We start from the raw sequence: 27877 nt of genomic DNA, 5'->3' as shown, positions 1-27877 counted from the left end.
TAAGTGGCTGGGCGTGACAGAATCTGACACTTGCTTAAGTGCCCACTGTATCCTTGCAAGAGAGGAAGTAGGGAACAGGTTTTCTGCGCCCCCATTGATTCTTTGGTTCTGCCTCCTACTAGCTGCCCTGCCCACCACCCCACAATCTCCAGGGTCCCCTCAGCTCTGCGGCTCTTTGTCTGGTAGCCCAGGGAAGATGGAACAATTGGAAGATGTTCTGGATATGGGAAGGCACCGGCCCTCTTGACCCTGCCCCTTCTCCCACAGATTCCCCTCTCTTTCTCCTGGGGTAGCTAAACCCTCAGGTCAAACCATGTGATCCAGTAACCTCAGACTCAAATCGTTTGTTCCGTCTTATATTCCCAACTTTCCCCAGAACATCTCGACAATAGATGCTGAGGTTCGCGAACAACTAGACACACACACAGAGATTTTCCTCCTGGAAAAAGAAGGGCATGCATACTCAGATCAAGAAAGTTCCGTTTTATTTAGGTGTAAGATTTGGAAACAGCTCTCCAATTCCTCCCCACCCCACACCCACCCACCCCCCAAAAAATGTTCCTTAACAAAACAGAACATTTTGGTGACGTTTAAGCAAGGTCCCACTGTCCATTGAGTGTTTGATATTAATCGGAAGAAGCAGGGCCTAAATAATATGTTTATATATTTTTTAAAAAATAAAAAAAGCATTAGGAATGTTTACGGTTCACATGACAGATCAGAGACCCTCAATGCTCATTTCCATTTCCCTAAAAAAAACAAAAAACGACATTGTTACCTAGGAGCCTGTCGTAGTAAAGGAGCTGTTACCAAGGAGCTTTTCATAGTGAAACCTTAAGAAAGTTAGCAGGCCGGTACGATATGGCGGGGGGCGGAAACAGGCTCAATTTTGTAGTCAGCCAAAGTTCTGAAGGATGTTTTCATAGAATCATAGAGTTGGAAGAGACCACAGGGGCCATCCAGTCCAACCCCTGCCAAGCAGGAAACACCATCAAAGCATTCCTGACAGATGGCTGTCAAGCCTCCGCTTAAAGACCTCCAAAGAAGGAGACTCCACCACACTCCTTGGCAGCAAATTCCACTGCCGAACAGCTCTCACTGTCAGGAAGTTTTGCACTCAAGCTCACCTGTCTTTTCTGTAATGTTGCAGGAGAGATGGGGCCAACCTGCCCCCCCCATCCCCTGTGGAAATGCCTTTACCTCTAGCTAGCAAGCAGCTCTAAAACGCCTCAAATAATGTATTCATAGGAAGCCTCTAATCCTTCTAATCCTTCGAATCTTTACTTCAAACTTTTGTTGACTGGTAGAAAACCTCCTTTCGCATCTCCTGGGGAAGGATTTCCTAGCATGCTCTCTGCCTCACGCTGCGGTCAGGATTCAGGAGAGACAAAGTGCTTCTTTACCCCACACAAAGGTTATTAGACTAGGGCAGGCATGCCCAACAGGTAGATCATGACCTATCAGTAGATCACCTGTGGTAGATCGCTGGCTCCCCCCAAAGAAGCTCATCAAGTTTGGCTCCCCTAAAAAAGCTTAACATTATTGCCCTGCACCCCAAAAAACCGGGCCTTCCTCTTCCCTAAAAACAGCTCAACAACTTTGACCTGGACCCCTCAAAAAGGGGGTAGATCACTGCCAGTCTTTAACTCCGTGAGTAGATCACAGTCTCTTGGGAGTTGGCACCCCTGGACTAGGGGCTTCACAAGAGGCAATAATGGCCTTAGATGGCCTTGAAGGAGGGATTGGGCAAACTGATGGAGGAAAGGGCTACCGAGAGCTACTAGACATGGCAGCTATGCTCTGCCGACACTGCCAGGGGTCTCTGAACGGAGGTTGTTGGAAGTCACAAAGCGGGAGAGAGGTGTTGCGATCGGGTCCTGCTTGGAAGCTTTGGGCAAGCATCTTGTTGGCCACCGTGAGAACACGATCCTGGACTAGATGGGCCTTTGACCTGATCCAAGAGGACTCTTCACAGAGTTGGGAGGGGCCCCCGAGGGGCATCCAGCCCACCCCCTGCAAATGCAGGAATCTCAACTAAAGCATCCATGGCAGAAGGCCACCTAACCTCTGCTTAAAAACCTCCGAGGAAGGAGAGTCCACCACCTTTCGTGGGAGTCCGCTGTCGAAGAAGAAGAAGAAGAAGAAGAAGAAGAAGAAGAAGAAGAAGAAGAAGAAGAAGAAGAAGAAGAAGAGTTTGGATTTGATATCCCGCTTTTCACTACCTGAAGGAGTCTCAAAGCAGCTAACATTCTCCTTTCCCTTCCTCCCCCACAACAAACACTCTATGGGGTGAGTGGGGCTGAGAGACTTCAGAGAAGTGTGACTAGCCCAAGGTCACCCAGCAGCTGCATGTGGAGGAGCGGAGACGCGAACCCGGTTCACCAGATTACAAGTCTACCACTCTCAACCACTACACCACACTGGCTCTCACTGCCAGATGTTTAGTCAGAATCTCCTTTCTTGTCACCTGAAGCCCTTGGTTTGGGTCCTACCCTCCGGAGCAGGAGAAAACAAGCTCATTCTCTCTTCCATAGCCCTTGATATATTTGAAGGTGGCTATATTATCTCCTCTCGGTCTCCTCTTTTGCAGGCTAAACATGCCCGACTCCCTGAACTGACGTTCTTTGCGATACACACGTCCTTTTGGTATGCCAGGGATAAAAAGAGTGTTACAATGCAGCATTGTCCAAGTGTCCAGCCTCCTCCCTAAATCAGGAGGAGAAAAGGCATACCTGCGTCCTGTACACAATCATCCATTCATTCACAGGAGCCTAGAAAGGATGTGGAAAACCCTCCTTCCCCTTTCCAGGATCAAAACAGATTCACACAGGAAATAGTTAGGCAGGCGCCTGAACTGGAACGAGGAAAAAAAAATGGCGGACTGCGTGTTGAGATTCCTGCATTTCAGGGGGTTGGACTGGATGACCCTCGGGGGTCCCTTCCAACTCTACAATTATGGTTCTCTGAAGCGCAGGCACCACACAGGCACACTCAGTAGGGATCCTGCCTCGCCACCAAAAAAGGTCCTATTCAGCCATATCCCTGGTTTTGGAGACTTCCAGCAGATGCTACCTGCACATCTACCTGTAGAACATCTGCTTGGGCTTCAGAAGATCCCGGGCTCGACCCGCCAATGGCATGCCAAGTTTAAAGGATCACTGGTTAGCAGGAGACCTACCTGTGACCCTGCAAAAGCTGCTCCCAGTCAGGGCAGAGTAGGGTTGAGGAATCAGCGGCCCTTCCAGGTTTGGTTGGACTCCAGCTCCCATCATCCTCAGCCCATGGCAAGGGATGATGGGAGTTGCAGTCCTACTGCACCTGGAGGAAGAAACGGGCATCTCACTCCTGGCGTAAGTAATTCTGGGCTCTGGGTGGGTAACCCGAGCTGCAACAAAGCAGGCATCCATGTGCCTGACTTGTTTTTGGAACAGCGCTTTTGAAAAGCTAAGGATCTCGTGAATACTCCTGCAGAACCACAGCTTAAGACGTCCAGGCATTGGACTTTGGAGAGTCCAACCTCCGGGATGCCACTTTTCCCAGCAATGTTTTTGCCTTACATAGAACGGGCCAGCTCTTTATTTCCCCAAACCACCATGGGCCAACTTTCGACAGGTGGGTGGGAACACCTGCATTTTGGTCGGATGCTGTCGCAGTGATTGGCTGGTGGGAGGTTCAAAAGACCTGCCAAATGGTCCACAGGGGTGCGGGGAGATAGTGGCCAAGCAGGAATGAACTCGCTGCTCGGCCGCTGATGGGATATTCTGCAGGGAGCGATTGCAGAAGGCAGTTCCCGGGGGGGGGGGCAGCCAAAAATAGGATTGAACCCCTGCTTACGAATCAGCTGAAGCCCGTCCTCTGCAGGGATTGACAGCACCCACTGAACCCACCCGCCATCTGACGTCAACTGCCCACTGAGGTAATGTCATCTGATGGATAAGTTGATATGGTTTCATGTGAACGGCCTCATGCACCAAACTGAAACCCTGGCTGGCTGAGATTGGCCAGCAGGCTGGAAGCTCCTCACCTGTGATAAATGGGGGGTGTGAACTATATTGATGAAAACAAACCCACCCACCCACCAACCAAGGAAAGGTTAAAAGTGTCTTCCCTGCGATGTGGGATCGCAGCTCTGAAAGGCGGCCTGAAGCGCTCTGCTTCCCTTCCAACAACCCTGCAAGGTAGGTCAGTATGATTATCCCCGTATTGAGAGGGGAGGGAATGAGAGGGATGAAGCCGAGAAGGAATGGCTTGCATGTGGGCAACGGGAGCCATTTTTACGGCAATGGTGAGACCCAAAACTTTGGGTGGGTGGGGTCTCCTGGTTTATTCGGAGAACGACTCACTTCTGGATAATTGGGGGTGTGATGGGACCATCAATGGTCCCTGGCACTTCTAAGGGTCCTCCTCTCTGGGGGGCTACGGCCGCAAATTCAACACAACTCTCTGGAAGCTTCTGGAACAATACTCCATGTTACCTACATACAGGTGGTTTGATTTTAAGGGGAGAAAACTGGGCACGCTCCCTCTACCTATTCTCTCTCCCCCCCCCCCAGCTTCAATTCCTGCCAGCAATGCAGTTGGTCTCCATTTGTGATCCCAGCTACATCTGAGAAGCAGGGGGCCAGGGGGGGATAGGTATCCGGGGAACGATTAAGCTTGCCCCTAACACACACGGATCCTTTGCAGCCAATGACACCTTCCATACATGCACAGACTAGTATTACGTGGCCAAAAGAGGTGTGGGGAGAGACAATGGCCCTGCCTCCTCCCTCTCAGGCTCAGTTTTGCCCTCATACAACTCAGCAGGGTGGGAGAAGGTGGCAGCCTAGTGAGAATTTGCTCTTCCTGCTGCTGGCTCTGGCGCCACCTACTGATGGGCTCCCCACCTTCGGCCCTACCAATCCCAAGGGGAACTAAACGCCACTGGACAACGGTGCCAAAGCTGCTCTGTGTCTCCTCCCCCTCCCCCTTCAATTTGAGGATAAGCAGGAGAAACGCAAGAAGTGGCTGCGGTCATTGGCCACGGAGTGCTGCTTCCCTTGCAAGTTACAAAGTAAAAGCATATGCAGGTTATTCACACGACTGTTAAAACGGAAGTTTGCAATATATTTTGCAGAACGTTTCTGACCCCGCTCCTTTCTTTTTTTAAAAACCGACGTTCTCAGAACTCTGATCACCCTCCCCACCCCTCCCCTCCCCACCCCACCCCCTCCAGATCTATATAGAATAAAGTGCTTCGTTGTAAATATTTTCTGTTTGTAACGCTAAAAGAGAAGAGTCCCCGATTCACGCGTCTTTTCAGTTTCGCTTCGTTCTTGGCAGATTTGGGCGACGGGTTTCAAACGCTGTAAAAAGCAACGCGTTCAGAATATTACCTCTGAGGCATGTGGAGTCATGTTACATTGCCTTTTTCTCTTTATCCAAACTGATACGAGGTTGTTGGGGTATTTTTCCGGGGGGGGGGGGTGTTGCAGGAAATACACCCCCTCTCCCCAACGCTAACCATCACTCTGTAAAGTCTCTTGGAGAGGTTGCCACGGACAGTCAAAATGGGAAGTCTCTCTTACGAAGAGGCCCACAACGTCTTCTTCCCAAAGGGTTTTGTCCCGACACACCTAGCAATTATTGCACCGTCTCGACCTTTTCCCCCACCCCACCCTCCAAGCCACAACTTTCTCGCTCCATCTTTTCCTGTCCGTTTGTTATGGCTGTTGTTCCAGGGACCAGCCCTGTTTCAGTTCACACTAAAGACACACACACACGCACGCACACACACACACACACACACACAACCCCCAAATACGTAGAGAGGCAAAGTGGTCTGGGCGTCTTAGTTGAAGAGGAGCCGTGAAGTTTCAGGCAAAGGAGGGGAAATCGCCGAATCAAATACCCAACGAGACTCATAAGTTGCCCATCGCACACGGACCCGTCCGTGAGCATGTGGGTTTTTTGTTTGTTTGTTTGTTTTGAACGCCGGTGGGGCAAATCCGCCCATGCGCTGCGGCTGCTCAGGTTCTGCCTGTTTTCCGTAGGGCTCGAACGAGGCGTCTTGTCTTTGAAATGAACAGAACCGGCTTAGCAGTGGCACGTGGGCGAACTGGCCTGCTAATTTCATTAGCCTGCAACAGAGTCCGGAATACCATACCAGCATCCAAACGAGGAAGAGCTACTATGATGGATTAATAAAGTGCAAAAAGGTTAAAATAATAAATTCTTTATGTTACCAAAAAAAAAGGCCAGAGATCCTTCCCCAGGCCAGCTCAGAAGCATTTGGCAGAGGAGAAAGTAGGCAGGTATGACCCTAACGGAGTTTGCTTAGTGCATTAGCCCACTGACAAATTACTGGAATTAACAGAAGGCTGTAGATCAAGTGCCGGTTTGCCCCTGTGTCCGTATTTCCGTTTCTCGGGTACACAAAGACTCTACCATAGAGACTGCTTAAAGCCATGTAAACCGGCAAGGGTGAGAGGGGGGTCTGTGGACCTAGAGGGAAATCAAGAGAAGGCTTCTCCTCTGGTGCAATTTCACGGACCACCAACGAGGTTCAGCCTCCTCTCTCCCAATGTGCGGGGAGGAACGGGTCCCTCGAGCGACAGAGAACGAGAAGTCACAAGTCACGCCGATACCAAAAGATGGAGGAAGGGAAGGGCTGTAGGCTCAGTGGTTAGAGCATCTGCTTTGCAAGCAGACGGTCCCGGGTTCAATCCCCCAAGGCATCTCCTGGTGGGGCTGGGAGAGACTCCCCGCCTGAAATTCTAGGGAGCTGCTGCCAGTCAGTGTAGGCAATCTTGTTTTGGTATGGAGGCAGCTTCCTGGGCTCTTAAGGAATGGAAAGCTGGGACACAACATCCAGCCACTTCCACAAATCATGGCACCAACCACACCCCAGACTTGCTATTTCCCCGCAGCTCAACTGCAAGAGGAGGTTTCACTTTCCCCCATTCCTTTAGAGAGAGAAACGAGAAGCTGCAATGGATCTCTTCCAAGCTCATTGGCTTGCACAAAAGCTTCTCAGCCCCAAACAAGCTCCAAGGTGGGGGACAAGGGACCTTCAGGCCCTCCAAGTGCTGATGGCCCATAGTGGGTCAGGAGTGAAGGGAGGTGGTTGTCCAGCAACACCCAGAAGGCCACAGGTTCAAAGGAAACATAAACACTTCCAGGGAGGGACACCAATATGCCTCTGCAAAGTGATTGTTGGGAATGGCAGATGGGGGAGAGAGTACTGCTCAGGGGCTTCACCTTAGGGCATCTGGTTGGCCATTGTGAGAACAGGATGTTAGACTAGATAGGCTGATTCTTGTTATGTGCTCAACCTCTCCTCTCCACCAGACGTGGAGAATGCTCCCATTCGAGCCATCAAAACCAACAAGGTCTGTTGAACAGCCTTTAGCGCATCCCAAGATCTTCAGAGCAAAAAAGGACGGCAGCGGCATTTGGTCTACAGCCTTACACACGTGAAGAAAGCATAATGTAATCTTCAAATTCTATGCAACTCAAGCAGCAAAGATGGCTTGGTTGGTCCTCCTGCTCAGAGTTGAGAACCTCAACCTCTTCAAGCTGGAGGCAAAAGACCAGGCCCTGTTAAAGAAGAAAAACCCAAACCAACGGCTGCCAATGGCGTTCGTGACTGACACCTGCTGGGCACTTACTGAATTACAGGCCGGTTCTGCACCCGCACGCTCAACGGCTCGGGCAGGGCCTAGTTGTTCAAGTTCACTCTGCTGCCTGGGAAGAGAGGCGGCGGCGGCGGCAAGAGCGGTGGAGGGGGGATGCTCTGTGCGTGCACATGCATGAGGGGCAAAGGGAGCGCCTGGGAATGTGGTGTGCCGTGCAGCGGGGCGCCCGTGGTCAGGTGAGGCAAGCCGGCGGCCTGGGGAGCGGCGAGGCCGATGGCGTTGTTGCCGTTGGGGTCCGAGGCCACGGGGTTGCTCACCCGGAAACACTTCTCCTTGTGGGCCTTGAGCATGTTGGAGAAGCGGAAGCGCTGCCCGCAGACGTCGCAAGGGTAGGGCTTCTCCCCCGTGTGCGTCCGGCGGTGGCGCTTCATGTTGGGCCGGCTGGTGAAGCTCTTCCCACAGATCTCGCAGATGTATGGCTTCTCGCCTGGGGAAAAGGGAGAAGAAAGATGGCGGGAGAGGCTGCATCATTGAAATCCTACTCGATATTTGTCAGGATCTTCCCAAGTGTTGCTCATGAGTAACGACAGAGCCTTCAGTAGCTAAGACTATTTATGGTGCATTACTATTTATGGTGCAGAGCTAGTTCAAAACATGACCGCTCAGTCACTTGCAGAATCCGGAAGTGCCCCTCTCCGGTTTCCTGCCCAACACCAAAGTCTCGGCACCCTAAAACGATGTCTGCGGTGCCTCCTGACCCCCCAATGCTGTGCTTGCACCGGAAGCGGCAGTTCTTCCTCAGATCCTCTCTGGCTGACGGTGCTGGGTCTTTGCCCAGAGTCTCCAAGCCTCTGCACCTCCTCCTCCTCCCTTGGAGAGAGCTCAGGTGAGAGGCTAGAAGAGGAGGAGGAGTCCGTCGACAGAAGAGGCTGGGGTTCCCTGTAGCGTAGAGAGCCCTCCTCTCATGAAGAGCTGCTCTCCCAGTCCTCCTCCCGAGGAGGACTTCTTCCCCTGCCCTCCTCCTGAGCAGGACCTCCAACCAGCCCTTCCTCTCGAGTAGTCCTCCTGTCCCCCCTCCTCCTCGAGAGAAGGACCTCTCTCCCCTCGCTCCTCCCAAGGAATACCCTTGCCCCCCGGCTCTCCTCCTAAGTAGGGCCTCCCCTCTCCCTCTCTTCGCAAGGAGCCGGGCAATCCCTGACAATATTGATCCGGAGCAGAACTCCAACGTAAAGTTAGCAGAGGAACAACTTAAACACGTTGCAGGATTCCCAAAAAATAGACCAGAGGCAATACTATTTCATCCAGCAGAGCATTACTGCTACTGAAGGCAGATGAGCAAAATGGTCACAAATCCAATACATTCAAGATTGGCCCTGTCCAGTTGCAGCAGACTTAACTTAAACTTAAAATAACTTATAATAAGTCTAAACCTTAACCCTAAGCATACTATGTACAGCAGTGGTGCCCAAACTTTTTTTTCAAAGAGGGCCAGATTTGATGAAGTGAATGGCCATGAGGGCCGACCAAAGAGCCAACCGAACCTGTTAACCTTTTTTAGGATTGAAGTTGTTGAGGTTTTTCTTAGGATTTTACCCCAGGAAATAAACTGCTGGATAAATAAAGGCTGGATTAAGACGACCGGTGGGCCGGATTAGGCCCCTAAACGGACTCTGGACATGCCTGATGTACAGAACACCATGCCAGAAGCGAAAGAAATAGAAAGAGAAAGAGAGAGAGAGAGAGAGACTCCTTCTGGCCCTACTTTTGTAGTTAGCATGACCTTGACTGAAAGAGATAAGAGAAGTGGTTTATGCCAGCTGTACTCAGTTTATCTGAAGGAATAACACAAACATCAAGAACCGTTTGCTTCTTCCTTTCTCACAGAGAAGCTTCCAGAACCCTCTTGAATTAAGTAGAATAGGAAAGATCTCAACACACCAGATGTACTTTCTGTACTAAGAAATGCAAACTGACACTCTGGGATTAAAAGGAATGGTGTGTGTGTGTGTGTGTGTGTGTGTGTGTGTGATGCCAATGGGGCAGTGGCCCTTTGGGAAAGCCGAGTCCTAGAAACTTGTTCAAAGTTGGCTAATTTAATATAATTATATATAATCAATGAATGGTAGAGCCGGTTTAGTAAAGTGGTTAGAGTGCAGGACTATTTTATCTTTGTTCTGATTATTGACTAAATTTGTATACTAATGCCGTTCCTCCAAAGATCACAGGGTAGTTCGCAACTTAAAAAGGCAAAATGACCCGGGAGACCAGGGTTCGAATCCCCACTTGCCCATGAAGCTTACTGGGTCACCACTTCTCAGAATAATCTCTCTCACGGGTTTGTTGTGGGGATGATTCTGGGAGACAGGACCCACCAACCCACAAGGCCTCCAGCTTTCCAGAATTCAGTCATGGTTTCTTGAGGTTGAGGTTTTGTTGTGGTTGCTGTTTGGAAATTATAGTGGATGCTTATGTATTCTTCTCACTGTTGCAAGCTTCTTTGGGCCCATTTCTTTCTTTGAGGCAGCGTACAAATAAAGTGATAATGAAGATATATATAATTACCTACCACATTTTCCCCTGAGAGGAGACTTAAGGCAGCTTAGAATTAAAAATTAGAACTGCTAAACATAAGGGGGGGGGAATCATTAAATAACAACCAAACATGGATAGAATTAAAACTACATGCATATATAAAATCTGTTGAAAATAATTGTAATAAAGCACCAGCCCTTTAATTAAAAGCAGCCAATTTCCCCCCAAAACCTGTTGGAACAGGAAAGGATTCACAATTTTAAAGAAATGCTTTGCGAAACCGCTCGGAATATGGGACAGGACAGAAGAGGTAGGTTTGTGGCGTTACAGGCACTGGTCAGTCAGTACTGTGCGCAGCTGTGGAAATGGGGCTGGACTTAAGACTGGGAAAGCAAGAAACGGAAACCTGGCTGGTTCGTCCACCCCGAGCCATGGATCCCTTACCTGTGTGCGTTTTCATGTGCTCATCAAAGTACTGCTTCATGTTGAAGTCCTTTCCGCACCACTGGCACATGAACTGCTTGTGACCGATGTGGATGCTCATGTGAGAGCGGAGTTGGTACTTGTATTGGAACCTCTCGTTGCAGTTCTGGAAAGGAAGAGGATGGAGGTATGAGGTAAGAAAAGGCAGGAAGTTTGCATGGCAGAAAGATCTCTGTTGTATTAAACCAAAAGGTTCATTTCATTCAGCAGCCTTTCCTCCCAGGAGCTAAAAATGACGTATTATGCTCCTAACCTTCCCATGGCATCTTACCCACAAAGCAACCCTGCGAGGTAAGTTCAGGGGCATCTTACCCATAGAGGCTAGTGGCGCGGGGCGCCAGGGTACCAGGTTCTGGAGGGCGCCAGGGAAGAGGCAGAGGCTGGACGCGGTGCCTCCCAGCATCAGCTCACTGCCCTTGCCCACTTCTGCCATGCCGTGGCCACCGAGACATGAAGCAGCAAGCTGAGCCGGGAGGTGCTGCGTCCAGCCTCCGCCTCTTCCCCACAGGAGGAGCCGCCCTCTAGCTGCTGTCCGCCTCCTCCAGCCCCGCCAGCAGTGCCGCCCTCCCTAAAAAAAGGTCGACAACTCTGGGAAATAGGGGGGAGTTTTGCACCACGGCGCCGGATATGATTAAGATGGCCCTGGGTAGGCTGGACTAAGACAGGCTTCCTCAACCTCGGCCCTCCAGATGTTTTGAGACTACACTTCCCATTATCCCTGACCACTGGTCCTGCTAGCTAGGGATCATGGGAGTTGTAGGCCAAAAACATCTGGAGGGCCGAGGTTGAGGAAGCCCAGACTAAGAAAATGCAGCCTGCCCAGATTCACGCAGGAATTTTCCAACACTCAAACTTGCTGCGTGGAAGCAGGATGGCTACGGGCTGCAGAAGAAGAGGACTTGAATACAGATCCATCAGTCCAAGTTCACGCTGCAAATTGGAAAGCAGAAGGAGAGAAGAGGGGCTGAAACCTGGTTCTCACCTCACATTTGAAAGGCTTCTCCCCCGAGTGCTGCAGAGAGTGCACCTTCAAAGACATACTTCGCTTGAACGACTTCCCACACGTTTCACAGGTGAACGGCATGTCCTTGGTGTGAGCTGCAAAGCAGGGGAGAATCACGGTTACCAGGTAAATCTGTATGGTTAGGAATGAGCCAAAACACACAGCCAGCAAAATCGTACGGGTTCAGCTCCCGCTGGAACTAAGAGCTGGCAGTGTCCGGCCGTGCAAGCTGCTGAGCGGGCGCAAAATCTGATCAGCCTCCAAAACTTGCACTTAGAAAACTAGCAGGTCAGGGAGGAGAATATACAGTGTTTCCAAAACTTGGGTCTACTACATAGGGATGATGGGAGTTGTAGTCCAAAAACAGCTGGAGACCCAAGTTTGAGAAACCACGTGCTAGAAATGTTCTTCCTGACTGTTACAAGAAAATGTTGTTGTTGTTGTTTTTATTTAAAAAAATGGTTTTAACAATGTCATAAGCGATACAGGATCCACAACTGAAAATACAGCAAGGACTGCAAAGAAAAGCAATACTGGCCACAGTACAGTAAAAATTAAGGCTAGAAGTAGCTTTCTATCTGTGGGCAACACCGTTATTTACTAGAGTCTAACGCACCAAGGAATCTAATTCGCACCTTAATTTTCGCAACGTAATTTGGCCACAAAAGGTGAGTATTAGATTTGAGTAAATATGGTAGACAAGTGAGCAGTAAAGTGTGGTCTCTTTCTCTCTCCTTTCTGCAATCTGGAGTGGTACAGCTCAGCAAGAGTGCCATTGCTCAAACAAAAGACCCCTAAAGTGTTTCGCCAAAGGTAATCCAAACCAGATTTTCCCAACCTTTGGTCTCCATCTGTTTTTCAGACTACAACTCCCATCATCCCTGACCACTGGTCTCGATAGCTAGGGATGATGGGAGTTGTAGTCCAAAAACATCTGCAGGCCACCAGGTTGGGTGTGGGTGGGTGGGTGGGTGGGTGTCTGGACTGAACTAAAAGCAAACACTGAAAAGGGATTATGTGAAATTGTTAGAATGTAAGATGAAGCCAGTCTTGGAACGGTTTCATAGGGCAAAGTCTGGCAACCTGATTTGCACCTGAGAAGGTGGGCCATCTGCACAGCGCTGAAACGCAGCTTGGTGCTTCTCTACGCTGGAGGCCTTCTCCACCTTTTTGGGGTCAAAGGGCATGCGGCACAGTGGGCACAGAGGAGACAGTACTTGGAGGTATGGCTGCAGGCATTCCCCACAGAATGTTTGCCTGCAGGGGGTGATGCCCATGAGGCACTGATAGACCTCCAGGCAAATGGGGCAGCTGAACTGGGCCTCCAGCGTGGCGCCGGCCTCAGGAGGGTGGGGTGGCAGCGGGACGGGCAAGGGGGCGGCGGTAGAAGGAGTCGCCTCGCGGGACCTGCCCGCGAACACTAGCAGGCTCCGGAACATCGCGGCAGCCATGGAGGACGAGGAGGCGGAGGCGACCCCGGCCCAGTGGCCCTGGAAGCAAGCTGGTAGGGTGGCGCTCTCTGATGATGTCAGAGGCAAACCACCGTTTCGTAGCGCTCCTCGCGAGAGAGAGCCTCTCGACCCTGGTGCTGGGTGCTCCTCAGGAGTTAGCATACCTGCTACTGCGCAAGCGGCACCCCCTCCCCGGCTCCACTCACCGACCATGTGCTTCCGGACGTGCGCCATCGTGTAGAACTTCTTCTCGCAGATCTCGCAGGAGAACTTCTTCTCTGCGTAGCCATGGACGATCTTGTTGTGCTCATGGAGAGACCACAGCTTCTTGAAGGCTTTCCCGCAAGTGATACACTGCAAAGGAGATGGGGAAGAGTCAGGAGGACCTGAGCCTAGCAAAAACGTGTGTGCAATTCTTAGAGTTGGAAGGGACCATGAAGATCATCTACAAGGCAGGATTTAGGTTTGATGAGGCCCTAAGCTACTGGAGGTAATGGGGCCCTTTTTATGTCCAGCTGTCCTTTGTCAACAACAAACTGTTGTTTGTCGTATTGAACATTTGTTTTTTTTACCTTATATTTTGGAAATGTACATCCAGGTTTTTTCCCTTTAATTTTTTTAGGGGGCCCCAAGAGAGTGGGGCCCTAAGCTATAGCTTTTTTAGATTATACGTAAATCTGGCACTGATCTCTAACTCCCTGCCATGCAGCAATCCTTCACCCAACATGGGGCTCGAACTTACGACCCTAAGATTAAGAGTCTCGTGTTCTACCGACAGAGCTATCCCGCAGTTGCTTTATATACGTTTTTATTGCAATGTGAGTTACCACGTCAAGGAGCTTCGAAGGGAGTGGCTCATAAATGGTGCTTTGCACCGAGAACGGGTCCCAGATTCAATCGTGATTTTGTATGTTTGTGGTATGTTATGCATTGCGATTTGCTGTTATTCTTACTGGTTAAAGGTAAAGGTTAGGGGACCCCTGACCATTAGGTCCAGTCGTGGATGACTCTGGGGTTGCGGCGCTCATCTCGCATTACTGGCCGAGGGAGCTGGCGTACAGCTTCTGGGTCATGTGGCCAGCATGACTAAGCCACTTCTGGCGAACCAGAGCAGCGCATGGAAACGCTGTTTACCTTCCCGTTGGAGTGGTACCTATTTATCTACTTGCACTGCATGTTTTCGAACTGCTAGGTTGGCAGGAGCTGGGAATGAACAACGGGAGCTCACCCCGCCATGGGGATTCGAACCGCCGACCTTCTGATTGGCAAGCCCTAGGCTCTGTGGTTTAACCCACAGCGCCACCCAGAGTAGTAATTCTTTAGTTTAACTGATGTGTAAACTGTTTAACCCTCATTTGCTGATGTTTAATTTTACTGCTTACTATTAGATTTTAATGGATTATTGAATATTACTTCATTTGATATAACTTGTTTGTTTTAAAGTTATTGTGATTTTTTGTAATATATTGGATCAGATTGTTACTATTGACGCTTGATGTTTTAGTATCTTTTTAATAGGCACTGGAAGCTGCCCAGAGTGACTGGGGCAGGGTATAAATAAATAACTATTATTATTTGTTTCTCCAGGGATGGGAGATTCCCCTGCCTGAAACCCAGGACGGCTGAGGCCAGTCAGTGGGTCTGTCTTAGCGTGTAGCAGCTTCCTATGTAAGGACTCCCGTCCGTTCTAGTTTCACATGGCCCCATGCGCCAAAGCCTGCGAAGGGCGGCTTGGCTGAAAAGTAGTGCCTCGAGGGGTGGTGGGCTCCCTCTCACCTGGATGTTCTTCTCGCAGTCTGTCTGGTGGTGCAGCAGCAGTTCGCTCTCCAGCAAAAACCGCTTGCCACACTTGTCGCAGATCTGCATGCGGCTGTGGGTGACGTTCATGTGCTTCTCCAGGTACCAGCGGTTGTTGAAAACCCGGGGGCACTTCTTGCAGGGGTAGTGCTGCTTCTCCTCGAGCTTCACCTTCTGGCCCACCCCGTCCGGCTCCTTCTTCCTCTTCCTGCCTCTCTGGTCTTCCCCTTCTTCCTCCGCTTCCTCCACTTCCTCGTCCTCCATTGCCACGGCAACCGCCTCCTGGGACGTGGTGGACACGGCGGCCTGGGCGGCCTTGGAGGGCCTGCTGGCCTTATGGGGCGGCCCGGACCTCTCCCTCTTGATCTCCGCCACCTCCTCGCTGTCTTCTTCCTCCTCCTCTTCCTCCTCCTCGGTGGTCTCTTCCAGCTCTTCCTCCTCGCTGTGCTCCTCCTCTTCCTCCTCCTCCCCCACCTCGCCATCATCCTCTTCCTCCTCTCCTTCCCCATTCTCTTCCTCCTCGCCATCCTCGTCCACGCCATGCCCTTCCCCTTCGGGCCGCCCAATCACCGCGGCGATGCCGGCCGTCTGGTCGGCGGCCGGAGACTTCCCCTCCGTCCCTTTTGAGACGTTGAGGGTTTGATTGTTGAGGTTGACCTCCACGATGATCTGCTCTCCCCGGTTGTAAGAGCTTTGGCTGCCCAGGGCCACATCGGGCTCTTCGCCCTCCACCTTGCAGATGGGCGGGCCGGCATCTTTCTCCTCCTTGTAATACTTCTTTCCAGCCACGGCGGGGAGGTTCTGGTTGCCCCCGCATGCCGCACCGTCCTCAACCCGCACAGAGTAGGGGTCGTTCCCTTCCCGGGCGTAGATCTTGGGGTGCGGCGCCGGATCCATCTCCTGCTTGATGTTGCAGTAGTACTGAGACGGGACACCCTTGCCGCAGCTATCCGGAGGCAGCGCCATGTTGCTGGCCATGGCTAAGCCGAGGGACCTGGTACTGATCAGCTCCTGGCAGGAGGACGCGATATCGCTCATCTGCAGGACGGCGGCCGCGTTCAGGACGTCCTGCACGTTGCAGGCATTGACCAGGAGCTTGGAGGTGTAGATGAAGTTGAGGATCTGCTGGAGGCCCTGGGAGGTCAAGGCCTCCAGGGAGAGCTCCACCCGCTGCAGCTGCTTGTTCTGGGTGAAGAGGGAGTGGAAGAAGTGGCTGTAGGCGGCGAGGACACCCTTGTGAGCCGGGAAGACGTTCCTCTGCTGCAGTAGGACAATGTCCACGTCGCACAGGTCCGGTTGAAAGAGGCGCTGCTCGTTCAGTCTGTCCATCAAACATGTGAAATGGAGGGCTACATCCTCCACCAGAGAGTACTCGGCGGCCGGGTAGTCAGTTGTCTTTTCGACTATCAGCTGTGGGAGGAAATGAGAGGAAGGTTAGGAAGCACCAGGTGTTGGTGGGACTCCACCTTCTTCTTCCCCTTGGAACGGATGGAGCCCAAGATAGTTCAGGTGGCTTCCATCCTTACGTCCCCACCAAGATATCTGAGATACAACCAGGAACGGAGCAGGCTTGCTTATTAGGGCAATTGGACATTCTCTCTCTCTCTCTCTCTCTCTCTCATTTTTATTAAATTTTCGGTTTTACAATTTAGAATATTTATTCAGACAACCTTAAAATATCATTGACTTCCCTTCTTCTCTTCCCATGGTTCATTTTGCATAGCATAAATCCCTGCACACTAAATCATTCAGTATTCCATTGTTACTTCCATCAAAACTTATTTATGCTGTTGAATTTATCTTAATGCTCCCAACAACTGTACACAATTATTCCCCATATATTCAAGAAACATTTTCCAGTCTTCTTTAAACGTATGTTCTTCTTGTTCTCTCATTCTATAAGTTTGATCCGCAAGCTGCATATGTTCCACCTCGCTCGTTTTCCATTTATGGGCTAACGAAACACGGGCCGCCATAGTGGCATACATAAATAACATTTTTTGACACCTGGGAATTCCCATCTGAATTATCCCCAACAAAAAGGACTCTGGGTTTTTTTGGGGGGGGAAAGGTGCTTTTAAACATTTTTTTCAATTCATTATAAATTATTTCCCAATACTGTTTTACCCTTTTACAGGTCCACCACATATGAAAGAACATACCCTCAACCTCATTACATCTCCAGCACTTATCTGATTCAGCCTTATACAGTGGTACCTTGGTTTGCATATGTCTTGGTTTGCATACGTTTTGGATTACAAACACGTCAAACCCGGAAGTGCGTGTCCTGGTTTGTAACCTGTTTTTGGATTACAACACATTTTGGGGGGTTTATGAACCATTTTTTGGGGGAGGCCCCATTGGTGATTTACAGGTGATATTTAACTCCAAGCAGACTTGCTAAGATGTACAGTGGTACCTTGGGTTACAACCTGTTTTGGTTTACAAACAGACCTCCGGAACGGATTATGGTTGTAAACCAAGGTACCACTGTACATCTTAGCAAGTCTGCTTGGAGTTAAATATCACCTGTAAATCATTTTCAAGTGGTTCTACAGACATTTCCTCACTAACCCCACCAATCTTAGGGTCTGGAGAAGTTCCAGCAGCATGGGATCACTCCACCAGTTCATGTACCTTCCCCCAACGGGCTGCATGCTTGCAGCCGGAGACTATGCCTGCGTGGAAACGTCCTCTCTTCAATCATCCCTCTTCATCCCCTCCTGGTTCTGGGGGAGAGTGGTGCAGGGGAGGGAGAGAAAGCCCCTGGCCCTTCACTTGCCTGGCCTGCCTCTTCCTCCATCTCCGAAGCTTCCCCCTCCTCCATTTCTTGCCTCCTGGCCGGTACAGGTCCCACAAACCACTGAGCTCAAAGTGGGGAACACCCTTCTGCCCCGTTCACTCCATTTCATCTTCACAACAACCCTGCGAGGCGGGTGAGGCTGAGATATCGTGACTGGCCAGAGGTCACCCAGGGCGCTTTGTGAGGGTTTCAACCCTGGTCTCCCAGGTCCCTGCCTGACACTGTAGTCCACTATACCACGCTATAAATGGGTACTAGCCACAATGACCACAGCGGTGACCACACCATACATTTGGTGACTGGGAGTGGCCGCCAAGACCACATAACATCAGTCTTGAAAGTCCTACATTGGCTCCGAGTACGTTTCCAGGCACAATTCAAAGTGTTGATGCTGACCTTTAAAATCCTAAACGGCCTCTTCCCAGTAGACCTGAAGGAGCGTCTCCACCCCCATTGTTCAGCCCGGACACTGAGGGCCTTCTGGCGGTTCCCTTACTGTGAGAAATGAAGTTACAGGGAACCAGGCAGAGGGCCTTCTCGGTAGTGGCGCCTGTCCTGTGGAACTCCCTCCCATCAGATGTCAAGGAGCTAAAAAACTATCTGACTTTTAGAAGACATTTGAAGGCAGCCTTGCTTAGGGAAGCTTTTAATATTTGATGAATGACTACCGGTATATCTTAATATTTTGCTGTAAGTCGCCCAGATTGGCTGAGGAAACCCAGACAGATGGGTATGGTATTAAATTATTATTATTATTATTATTATTATTATTATTATTATTATTATTATTACCACCATGCTTAAACCACACCGCCTCTTGCATAGTGTCTTGGAAACTGTAGAGAAATGCAGTAAATAAATAAATTGGGGGTCAGCCAAATTAGGTCTGCTGGCTGCAGGCTCCCCACCCCTATCTTATCTTGAATGGACCCAGATTTCCCAGGGGGGGAGGCAAGGGGGAGGGAGAATCACACCTGAGATTAGCAAACACACACACACACAGCTGCACCACTGACCGTCACACAGGGATCCTGTCAGCTATCACTCAGAAGATCCTTGCACACCTTCTCCAAGGTAATTACAGCCCATTAAAAAACGGCGACTCGTTTGCTTCATTAAGAGACCTCATTAGGATGAGTTAAGGCGCACACTCTAGTGGGCTTTAACAATAATAATAAATTATTGCCAGGGGCAAAATATCACCTCCAAAACTTTAAAAGTCACATTGAAGAAGCTCTTGGTTGCAACTTGCAACTGGCAAAGCTCAGCCGCTCTGGGATGAAAAAGTTATTTGATGCAGAGCCGTAAATCTGCTCAAAAGAAAGAAGCTCTCCAGGGTTTCGATTGCAGACGGGGGGGGGGGGGCAGATGGAGCCAAGGCATCATCGGTTGCCTGCAGACCGACAGTATTTTGCACGAGGGATTCAGTCCCGTCCCCCACAAATCTGGGGTTGCACAGTTAGGGTAGACTAAAGCCTTCCAGTGCAAAACAACAACAACTCACTGAACAACTATAGAAAAGGTGGTTTGCAGTTAGGCAAGTAATGGGGAAATGCAATGAATGTGAACAAATGATCAATGGGAGGATGTAACACTGCAACGAAAGGATATCAGGACGAATGTTCTTCATTGCATAACGAGGGAAGGGAAGCTTGAGAGCCTGAGGGCCGCATTCCTTTTGAGGAGGTCTTCTAGGGGCCACATGCTACAGGCAAAAGCGGATGGAGCGACGAATGCAAACATTGCCTTTGTATAGAATTCTAGTTTCTACACACACACACACACACACACACACACACACACACGCTTTCTATCCAGGGAAGACAAGAGTCGAGATCAGGATTCAAGGACACATTTCAGTCTGCCAAACAGAATCGAGAAAGGTGCAAGGCTGGTGTGTTATGTGGCCTGGGAGGTGAGGGCGGGCAGAGAAGCCTCCCCCCCTGGGTGGTTGCCTCCGGAGAACAAGAAAGATAAATAAACGGCTGAAACTTCGTTACAGAAATAAGCCCCGAGCTGCCTTCTGAGCTTCTTTGGAACGACAGCAAAATAATCGACCATAGCTGAGCGAGTGGGTTTTTGGCGCTCTCTTCCTTGGCAGCTGCCTTCCTCAAAAAAAAAAATCATTGCATAATCCGACCCTGATCTGAACATGCAGACACACACACATTCTCTCTCTACTGCCTCTTTGGAGTTTATTCTTCCCTCCCTCAGTCTGACTTGATTCCGCAGTCGACAGTTTTGCAGCTGAGCTGCGTTGGAACGAGACTAGGGGACGCTATATTCTCTTTTTGCGTTGATGTTTTTAATTGCACAATCTAGCGCCGGGCAGCTCCGCTTGCTTTTTAAATGCTTCGGGGAGAAAGATCCTGAGCTGATCAACCAGACAGCGTAGAGAGGGAGAAAGAGAGTTATTAAAGCCATCTGGGGGTGGGGTGGGGGGAACGCAGGTGCCCCTTGCCAGCACACTATTATGAAAACGAGCCAGATTAAATAGCAGAGAGGGTCGCGGTGACCCACTAATGTGCAAAAGGAGCCTGCGGCCAGGCTGAAACTAAAGAACTTGCTCCTCAGGAGCAAATTCTGGGTGGGCAAGTGAATCTGCTGGTCCGAACAGAGTAGGCAAATCCACACTCTATTGGCTGCAATAGTTCATGCTCATAGAATTGTAGAGTAGGAAGGGGCCCTAAGGTGCCATCTAGACCAACCCCTTGCAATGCAGGAGTATGCCGTTGCTCCTTACAGGGATTGAACCTGCAACCTTGACATTATCACCACCATGCTCTAACCAACCAAGCTATTCTGGCAACCGTTAGGTGTAGCTTTCACAGGCAAAGGCACTTTGTGGGTTTAAGCAACAGGGGAAAGGCAATTCTTACGGCTCCGTTTGCTTTTCTTCCGTCTCTGCAGCACCCTTCAGAAAACCAGCAAGGGGGAAATATATCAGGACAAGGTTGTAAAAGAACCTAACTTATCCATCGAATGCCACGCAGCTAAGGAACGTGTGGCCCTCCAGATGCTGTTGGACTCCATCTCTCATCAGACCCAGCCGGCATAAACAATGGTCAGAGGTGGTGAGAGTTGTGGTCCCACAATACCCAGAAAGCCATACGGCCCCCAGCTCTGATCAATGCACACACATTGAACTGCTGTTGTTGCTGGCCTCTGCCTGTCTCAAGAGACAATGGAGCGTGCCTGCGGGGGTGAAGTCAAACCTCTGTGTTAGGAGCACCGAAGCGACCTCCCTGGGGCGCAAACTCGGACAGTGTGTCTGGAGGTCCTGGGCTGCCCAGGCAACAAGACCCCCCCCCCTCGGCCTTGCAGAGCAAGACACTGGGCACCAGCTTGGCTACAGGAGATGCCGGAAGGAGGCATACAAGGTGTGATCCAACTTCTTTAGGGGATCCACTCTGGATTTGTGTAGGGTTTCCTCCTTGGGCTTTTCTTCTCCCAAGATACCCCACAAGGCAGCAGAGGTTTAGGATGAGAGTTTTCCTTCTCCTAGATGGGCCCCCTTCCCTGGTGGATGAGCCCCATCTGCCCCTCACTATAGCATGTGCAAAGACTCCCTAGACTCTTCCCAGCTTTTATTAGAAGAAGAAGAGGAGTTTGGATTTGATATCCCGCTTTATCACTACCCAAAGGAGTCTCAAAGCGGCTCACATTCTCCTTTCCCTTCCTCCCCCACAACAAACACTCTGTGAGGTGAGTGGGGCTGAGAGACTTCAGAGACGTGTGACTAGCCCAAGGTCACCCAGCAGCTGCATGTGGAGGAGCGGAGACGCGAACCCGGTTCACCAGATTATGAGTCTACCGCTCTTAACCACTACACCACACTGGCTCTATTAGTTTTAATTGCTGCTTGCGTTATTTTCTGCATTTATTATTTAGTCATTTCTGCTCTTGTTAAGCGGCTTTGGGTACTTCCTTAGTTAGAGGAGGGGAAACAGGCTACTAAAGGGTCCAAGTAAATGAGGATAAAGAACCCATGATGCTAGGGTGGGCAGTAGGAACACAGCCTTACCACTAGCTCCATGTTGCCCACACTGGCTGGCAGCAGCTCTCCAGCATTTCAGGCAGGATTCGATTCAGGACCTGGGACCTCCTGGCAGTGAAACAGACCCTCCACCACTAAGCTACGTCCCCCACTAAGATTCCCCACTGTGCCGCGGAAATGAGTCCTTGCAATATCGCAACCCTCGTTCTTGCACCACCCCTGAAACACACGCACCCTAACGGCATTTTGCTCGTGCAAGAGATTCTGCTGCTTTGAAGCACGCTATATATATGGCTCCGAGCCTGACGAGGCGTGACTGAAGACCCCATTCCAGGTCTTTGACTGTGCTGTCTCAGCAAACGCTTCCCCCTAGAGAGTGGAATTAATCATAGCTGATCCAAGCGCTTCCCTGCATCCCTCTGGGGCACAAGAGCAGCCCATGATGGAGCTTGTCACAGAAGGAGGAGGAAGCCCCGCTCGGGTGCAAAATCCTGCTGGTAATCCTGCTGGTGCTGCCTTGCGCCGCTCCCAAGAGGCATTCAAGGTCACTCTGATCCCCGAGACTTCCCTCCCACCCTCTCTCGTTCCCAGAGAAGGCCATTGTCACAGCTGAACAGCTGAACAGAGTGACAGGAGCACAAACTTGTAAGCTGAAGTCGCCCCCACACCCTGCCTGCATATTCACAGCCAGCCACTGAACGGAGGGAGAGGAGAAGTAGAAGAAGAAGAAGAAGAGTTTGGATTTGATATCCCACCTTATCACTACCCGAAGGAGTCTCAAAGCGGCTAACATTCTCCTTTCCCTTCCTCCCCCACAACAAACACTCTGTGAGGTGAGTGGGGCTGAGAGACTTCAGAGAAGTGTGACTAGCCCAAGGTCACCCAGCAGCTGCATGTGGAGGAGCGGAGACGCGAACCCGGTCCCCCAGATTACAAGTCTACCGCTCTTAACCACTACACCACACTGGTTCTTTACTCAAAGGGGTTTGCATTACAGAAAGTACAAAGTACATCCTGGCATCTCCTTTGCAAAGAGGTGCGAAAGCAAGCAGAAGTCAAGCACACGACTGTTGCACAATTCAAAGTGTTGGTGCTGACCTTTAAAGCCCTAAACGGCTTCAGCTCAGTGTACCTGAAGGAGCGTCTCCACCCCCATCGTTCTGCCTGGACACTGAGGTCCAGCTCCGAGGGCCTTCTGGCGGTTCCCTCACTGTGAGATTACAGGAAACCAGACAGAGGGTCTTCTCGGTAGTGGCACCCTCCCTGTGGAACGCCCTCCCATGAGATGTCAAGGAGATAAAAAAAAAACTATACAACTTTTAGAAGACATCTGAAGGCAGCCCTGTTTAGGGAAGTTTTTGGTGTTTGATTATGTTTTTATATCTGTTGGGAGCCGCCCAGATTGACTGGGGCAACCCAGTCGAATGGGTTAGCTACAAATAATAAAATTATTATTAACAGCTGGAACCAGTGAAACTGACGGTTCTAATGAAAAATCCACAAAAATATAAATTATTGGGGGCCATAGCTCAGTGGCAGAGTATCTGATCTGCATGGGGAAGGTCCCAGGTTCAAGTCCAGGCATCTCTATGTAGCTCAGAGAATGCCCACTCTCTGAAACCCAAGACAGCCACTGACAGTTAAGTGTAGACCAGGTATGGGCAACCTCTGGCCCTCCAGATGTTGCTGAACTACAACTCCCATCATCCCTGGCCACTGACTATGCTCGCTGGGGTGGATGGGAGCTGTAGTTGGACTGCTGCAAAGCGGACACTCGCCATTCGTACATAGGCTGCCTTGCATGATCAGGTATCCAAATAATGGGGAAAGCCTGTGAGAATACACCAAGCACCCCTCTCGCAGACATGCCAATGCAGGTGTGATGGGATGCTTGCAAAGCTGTCTCCTTCCATTCAAATGAGGGGGGTGGAGACTGAAAAGGGCTGCAGCTTAACTGCACTGCTCACACTTTGGGGGCAAGTGGGTAGCCTTTGTGCCAAAAAGCTGCCTTCAATCAGTTGAGTCTACCCAAACTTTGCATTCTTCATTTGAGGCATTTTGCCATGTTCCCCTTCTCCCCCAGCCATCTCAAGTCAGGAAGACGACGACCAGAGAGGGGCCATTCTCAGGCACGATAACCACCCACCTGGGGAACACCCTCCCAGGCACCCACTGGGGCACCAGATGAAGGCCCTTTTTTCATCTGCCCAGGCTTTTCAGCATCATCAAGCATGAGGTTGACTTGGGTTCCTGTTTCAATCTGTTCTGCTGAATGGTGTTGTTGTTGTTTAGTCGTTTAGTCATGTCCGACTCTTCGTGACCCCATGGACCAGAGCACGCCAGGCACTCCTGTCTTCCACTGCCTCCCGCAGTTTGGTCAGACTCATGTTGGTAGCTTCGAAAACACTGTCCGACCATCTCGTCCTCTGTCGTCCCCTTATCCTTGTGCCTCCATCTTTCCCAACATCAGGGTCTTTTCCAGGGAGTCTTCTCTTCTCATGAGGTGGCCAAAGTATCGGAGCCTCAGCTTCAGGATCTGTCCTTCCAGTGAGCACTCAGGGCTGATTTCCTTCAGAATGGATAGGTTTGATCTTCTTGCAGTCCATGGGACTCTCAAGAGTCTCCTCCAGCACCATAATTCAAAAGTATCCATTCTTCAGCGATCAGCTTTCTTTATGGTCCAGCTCTCACTTCCATACATCACTACTGGGAAAACCAGGTGATGTCTCTGCTTTTTAAGATGCTGTCTAGGTTTGTCATTGCTTTTCTCCCAAGAAGCAGGTGTCTTGTACTTTTTATAATTTTTTATAATTTTATAATTGTAGGGTTATTTAATCTCAGGCTTCCTCACCCTTGGTCCTCCAGATGTTTTGAGACTACAGTTCCCATCATCCCTTACCACTAGTCCTGCTGGCTAGGGATCATGGGAGTTGTAGGCCAAAAACATCTGGAGGGCCGAGGTTGAGGAAGCCTGCTTTATCTTTTGTTTTGTTTTTAGCTGATGCTGCACTCTCTGTTTATTGGCATTGCGTTGCTCATTTCTGTCAACTTATTCATTTATTAACTATATCAGAGTGGTGTATAGCGATTCAAAAACCAAACAGAAAAATCCCATTAAAATCAGTACAGAACAATCATTAAAATGACTGGCTACTCGAGGGACATTTAAAAAAAAAAAAACCACAACCACTTAGTTCTGTCAGCACAAAAACATTTTTTTCCCGAGAGATGCTGGAAAATCAAAAGTGAGGGTGCCCGCTGCATCTCTGCTGGAAGAGAGTTCCACAGCATGGAACTGGCGACACTAAATGCCTTACTTTTAGCGGAAGACAATAGGGCTTCTGTAACATGGGGAACAACTAACAGTGCTTCTTCGGATGATATCAATGATGGAGCTTGGAACATAAGTCCTTAAAGTACCCTGGACTCAACTTGCTCATGGCTTTGTACATATATTCAGGGCTTACAGCAGCTTGTTCGTGTCATGGCAAACGGGTCCATTTCTTGCAGACTAAAAGATGCGATTGTTGTTGTTGTTCAGTCGTTCAGTCGTGTCCGACTCCCCGTGACCCCGTGGACCAGAGCACACCAGGCACGCCTATCCCTCACCGCCTCTCACAGTTTGGCCAAACTCATGTTAGTAGCTTCGAGAACACTGTCCAACCATCTCATCCTCTGTCGTCCCCCTCTCCTTGTGCCCTCCATCTTTCCCAACATCAGGGTCTTTTCTAGGGAGTCTTCTCTTCTCATGAGGTGGCCAAAGTACTGGAGCCTCAACTTCAGGATCTGTCCTTGTAGTGAGCACTCAGGGCTGATTTCTTTGAGAATGGATAGGTTTGATCTTCTTGCAGTCCATGGGACTCTCAAGAGTCTCCTCCAGCACCATAATTCAAAAGCATCAATTCTTCGGCGATCAGCTGAAAGATGCGATACAAAAGCCAAAATAAAAATGGAGAGGTAATGTTATGGGGTGTCTAAGGGAGAGCAGTGAAAACTGCTCACCATCCCCCAAAATCAACAGCACAGACCTAGCTATTACATATTTCTGGGCTATTTCAGACCATCTGCCGTTATACAGTTAACAAGAAAGAAGTCACAGCAACCTGTGGTTGTTGTTGTTGCTGCTGCTGCTGCTGCTGTTGTTGTTTTGGGGGAGAGATTATCTGTGGTAACTGTTCAGGAATTTCTTGCTTAATTTTGCTCGAATAAATTAAGAACATGGGTATCTGAACCATCGCCAGCAATGAGGCTTTGATCCTTGCTCACGCTGAGCAAACCAGTTATTTGGGGAGATTACTTCTGTAGGAGAAGGTAGTTTTAATTTAACAGCCAAAAAGAAAAAAGAAAAAAGGTGGTGTGCAGTCTGTATACATGATGCAAATTAAGCAAGTCTGCTTAAAATGTACCGGATACAGGTAGGTAGCCGCGTTGGTCTGCCGTAATCGAAACAAAATAAAAAAATTCCTTCCAGAAGCACCTTAGAGACCATCTAAGTTTGTTATTGGTAGGAGCTTTTGTGTGCATGCACACTTCTTCAGGTACATGTACCGATTACACATTCTTTTGCCAGGTTCAGAGAACGACAGAGAACTTTGGAGGGCAGTGAAATCTCTCTCTCTCCCCCCCCACCCCGATCCCAGGAAATCTAGTAGTCACACACACACAAACTTCTGAGATTCCTCCAGGCAGTACCGCTGGTAGGCCACGAGAACCAGACTCATATTAAGAAGGCACAAGCTGAGATTCTCACGAAGCAAGAGTTCCGCTCTGGGTGTCAGCGAGATCTCAGAATACATAACCCCAAATAATGCAACTTCCTAGTCATTATGGGTACGAACGCACAGGGCGCTGTTGAAATTTGAAAGCCCCAAATGCACCACTGCTGGCTGCTCTGTCCGCAGCCACACCCAAATCTGAAAGCAGAGTACCCCGCTCATCTGATCGGGTTGAAAAGAGCCTACCAAAAATGACCATATTGAGGGAAATTGCTTTGAGGAGAAAATAAATTGTCCGTTATGCCAAATGGCATACAGGCGCGTGTCTGCTAGGAGAATTCCACACTAAAATGCTGGCGGTTTTTCATGAGGCGTAGGCATATACATAGATAGACAGATAGATAGCTATACAGTCGTACCTCAGGTTATGTAGTACGCTTCAGGTTGCGTACTTTTCGGGTTACAAACTCTGCTAACCCAGAAGCGCAACCCGGTGCGCGCGCAATTCGCGCATGCGCAGAGCGTTTTTGGCAGGGTTTTTCGGTCTGCACATGCGCAGAACGAATTGTTCGGGTTGCGTCCTTTTCGGGTTACGTACTGTAACCCGGAACGGATTAAGTACGTAACCCGGGGTACCACTGTAGATATAAATCTCAAACTAGATATGGAGAACTGAATGTTGGATTGCAAAAACAAGGAGCAGAAATGGACTCGTTGGGCTGCCACATACCCACCCACCCAACAGCGCCACGCAGGCTGCCCGCCTTCCTCCCAACGTATTGCAGGAACTGACCCAGGAAAGGCGAAAGGCTCTCCTTTAAAAGGGGACCTAACGTGCCCAGCTTTTATGCACTCTGTAAAACTCTCCCTTTCTGCGGCCCACCAACTCCGAAGGAAGACACCAGAGGCCTGCAGCTCTCCTCTTGGCGTCCCCCCAAAGCCCAGAGGCCTTGGAGGGGCCTGCGAGGGAGAGCAGCCAGCCTTGCTTATCCAGGGTCGGCTGCGGTCCAGGTTCTCCGCTGAGGCCGAGTGAAGGTCAGCGTGAAGAGATTTTTGAGGCAGGGCTGGCCAGCCTCATCCCGTCTCCGTCAACAGGGTTTTTACGAGGGGGAGATGCATGAGGGGTTGCAGCGAGTTCACTATGTACAAAGTGCTTTGGCGGGGGGGGGCGGACTTCTTTTCTTTCTAAAAGGGGGACATGGCAGGAGCGAAAAAGGAAGGGGGGGGAACCAGACGGAGGACAGAACCCAGACAGGATGGAGAAAAGGAGGTAGCCGCCAAAAAAACCGGCCTCAAATTGCAATCGCCTTCTCCACCTAATAGGTAGCTGCGAACCAGAAATGGGGAGACTCAGGGCCAGGGGCCAAATGTGGCCCTCAGGACCCTCTGCCCAGCCCTCATAGCCCTCCTCAGGCCACACCCCTCGCTGACAAGAGGCGTTGCCAGAGCTCAAAGATACATTCCCGGGAGGCGGAAACGA

The 27877-nt window shown here is 50.1% G+C and overlaps 1 protein-coding gene across 1 annotated transcript in view; it reads right to left on the bottom strand.

Moving 5' to 3' along the window:
* Window positions 1–6747: 6747 nt before the first annotated feature.
* The window catches only part of ZBTB47 (zinc finger and BTB domain containing 47), a 36370-nt gene continuing 15240 nt past the window's right edge, over window positions 6748–27877 (bottom strand). Inside the window, exons 2-6 of the mRNA XM_033165770.1 lie at window positions 14862–16292; window positions 13292–13439; window positions 11614–11729; window positions 10593–10737; window positions 6748–8103 (exon numbers count right to left, since the gene is read on the bottom strand). Of these exons, the coding sequence (XP_033021661.1) occupies window positions 7700–8103; window positions 10593–10737; window positions 11614–11729; window positions 13292–13439; window positions 14862–16292 (2244 nt within the window). The 3' untranslated portion in view covers window positions 6748–7699. The remainder of the gene's footprint in view (window positions 8104–10592; window positions 10738–11613; window positions 11730–13291; window positions 13440–14861; window positions 16293–27877) is intronic.

Source organism: Lacerta agilis, chromosome 12, assembly GCF_009819535.1.
Source record: "Lacerta agilis isolate rLacAgi1 chromosome 12, rLacAgi1.pri, whole genome shotgun sequence".
In the NCBI taxonomy this organism is placed as follows: Eukaryota; Metazoa; Chordata; class Lepidosauria; order Squamata; family Lacertidae; genus Lacerta; species Lacerta agilis.
This window is presented reverse-complemented; position numbering and strand designations above follow the sequence as displayed.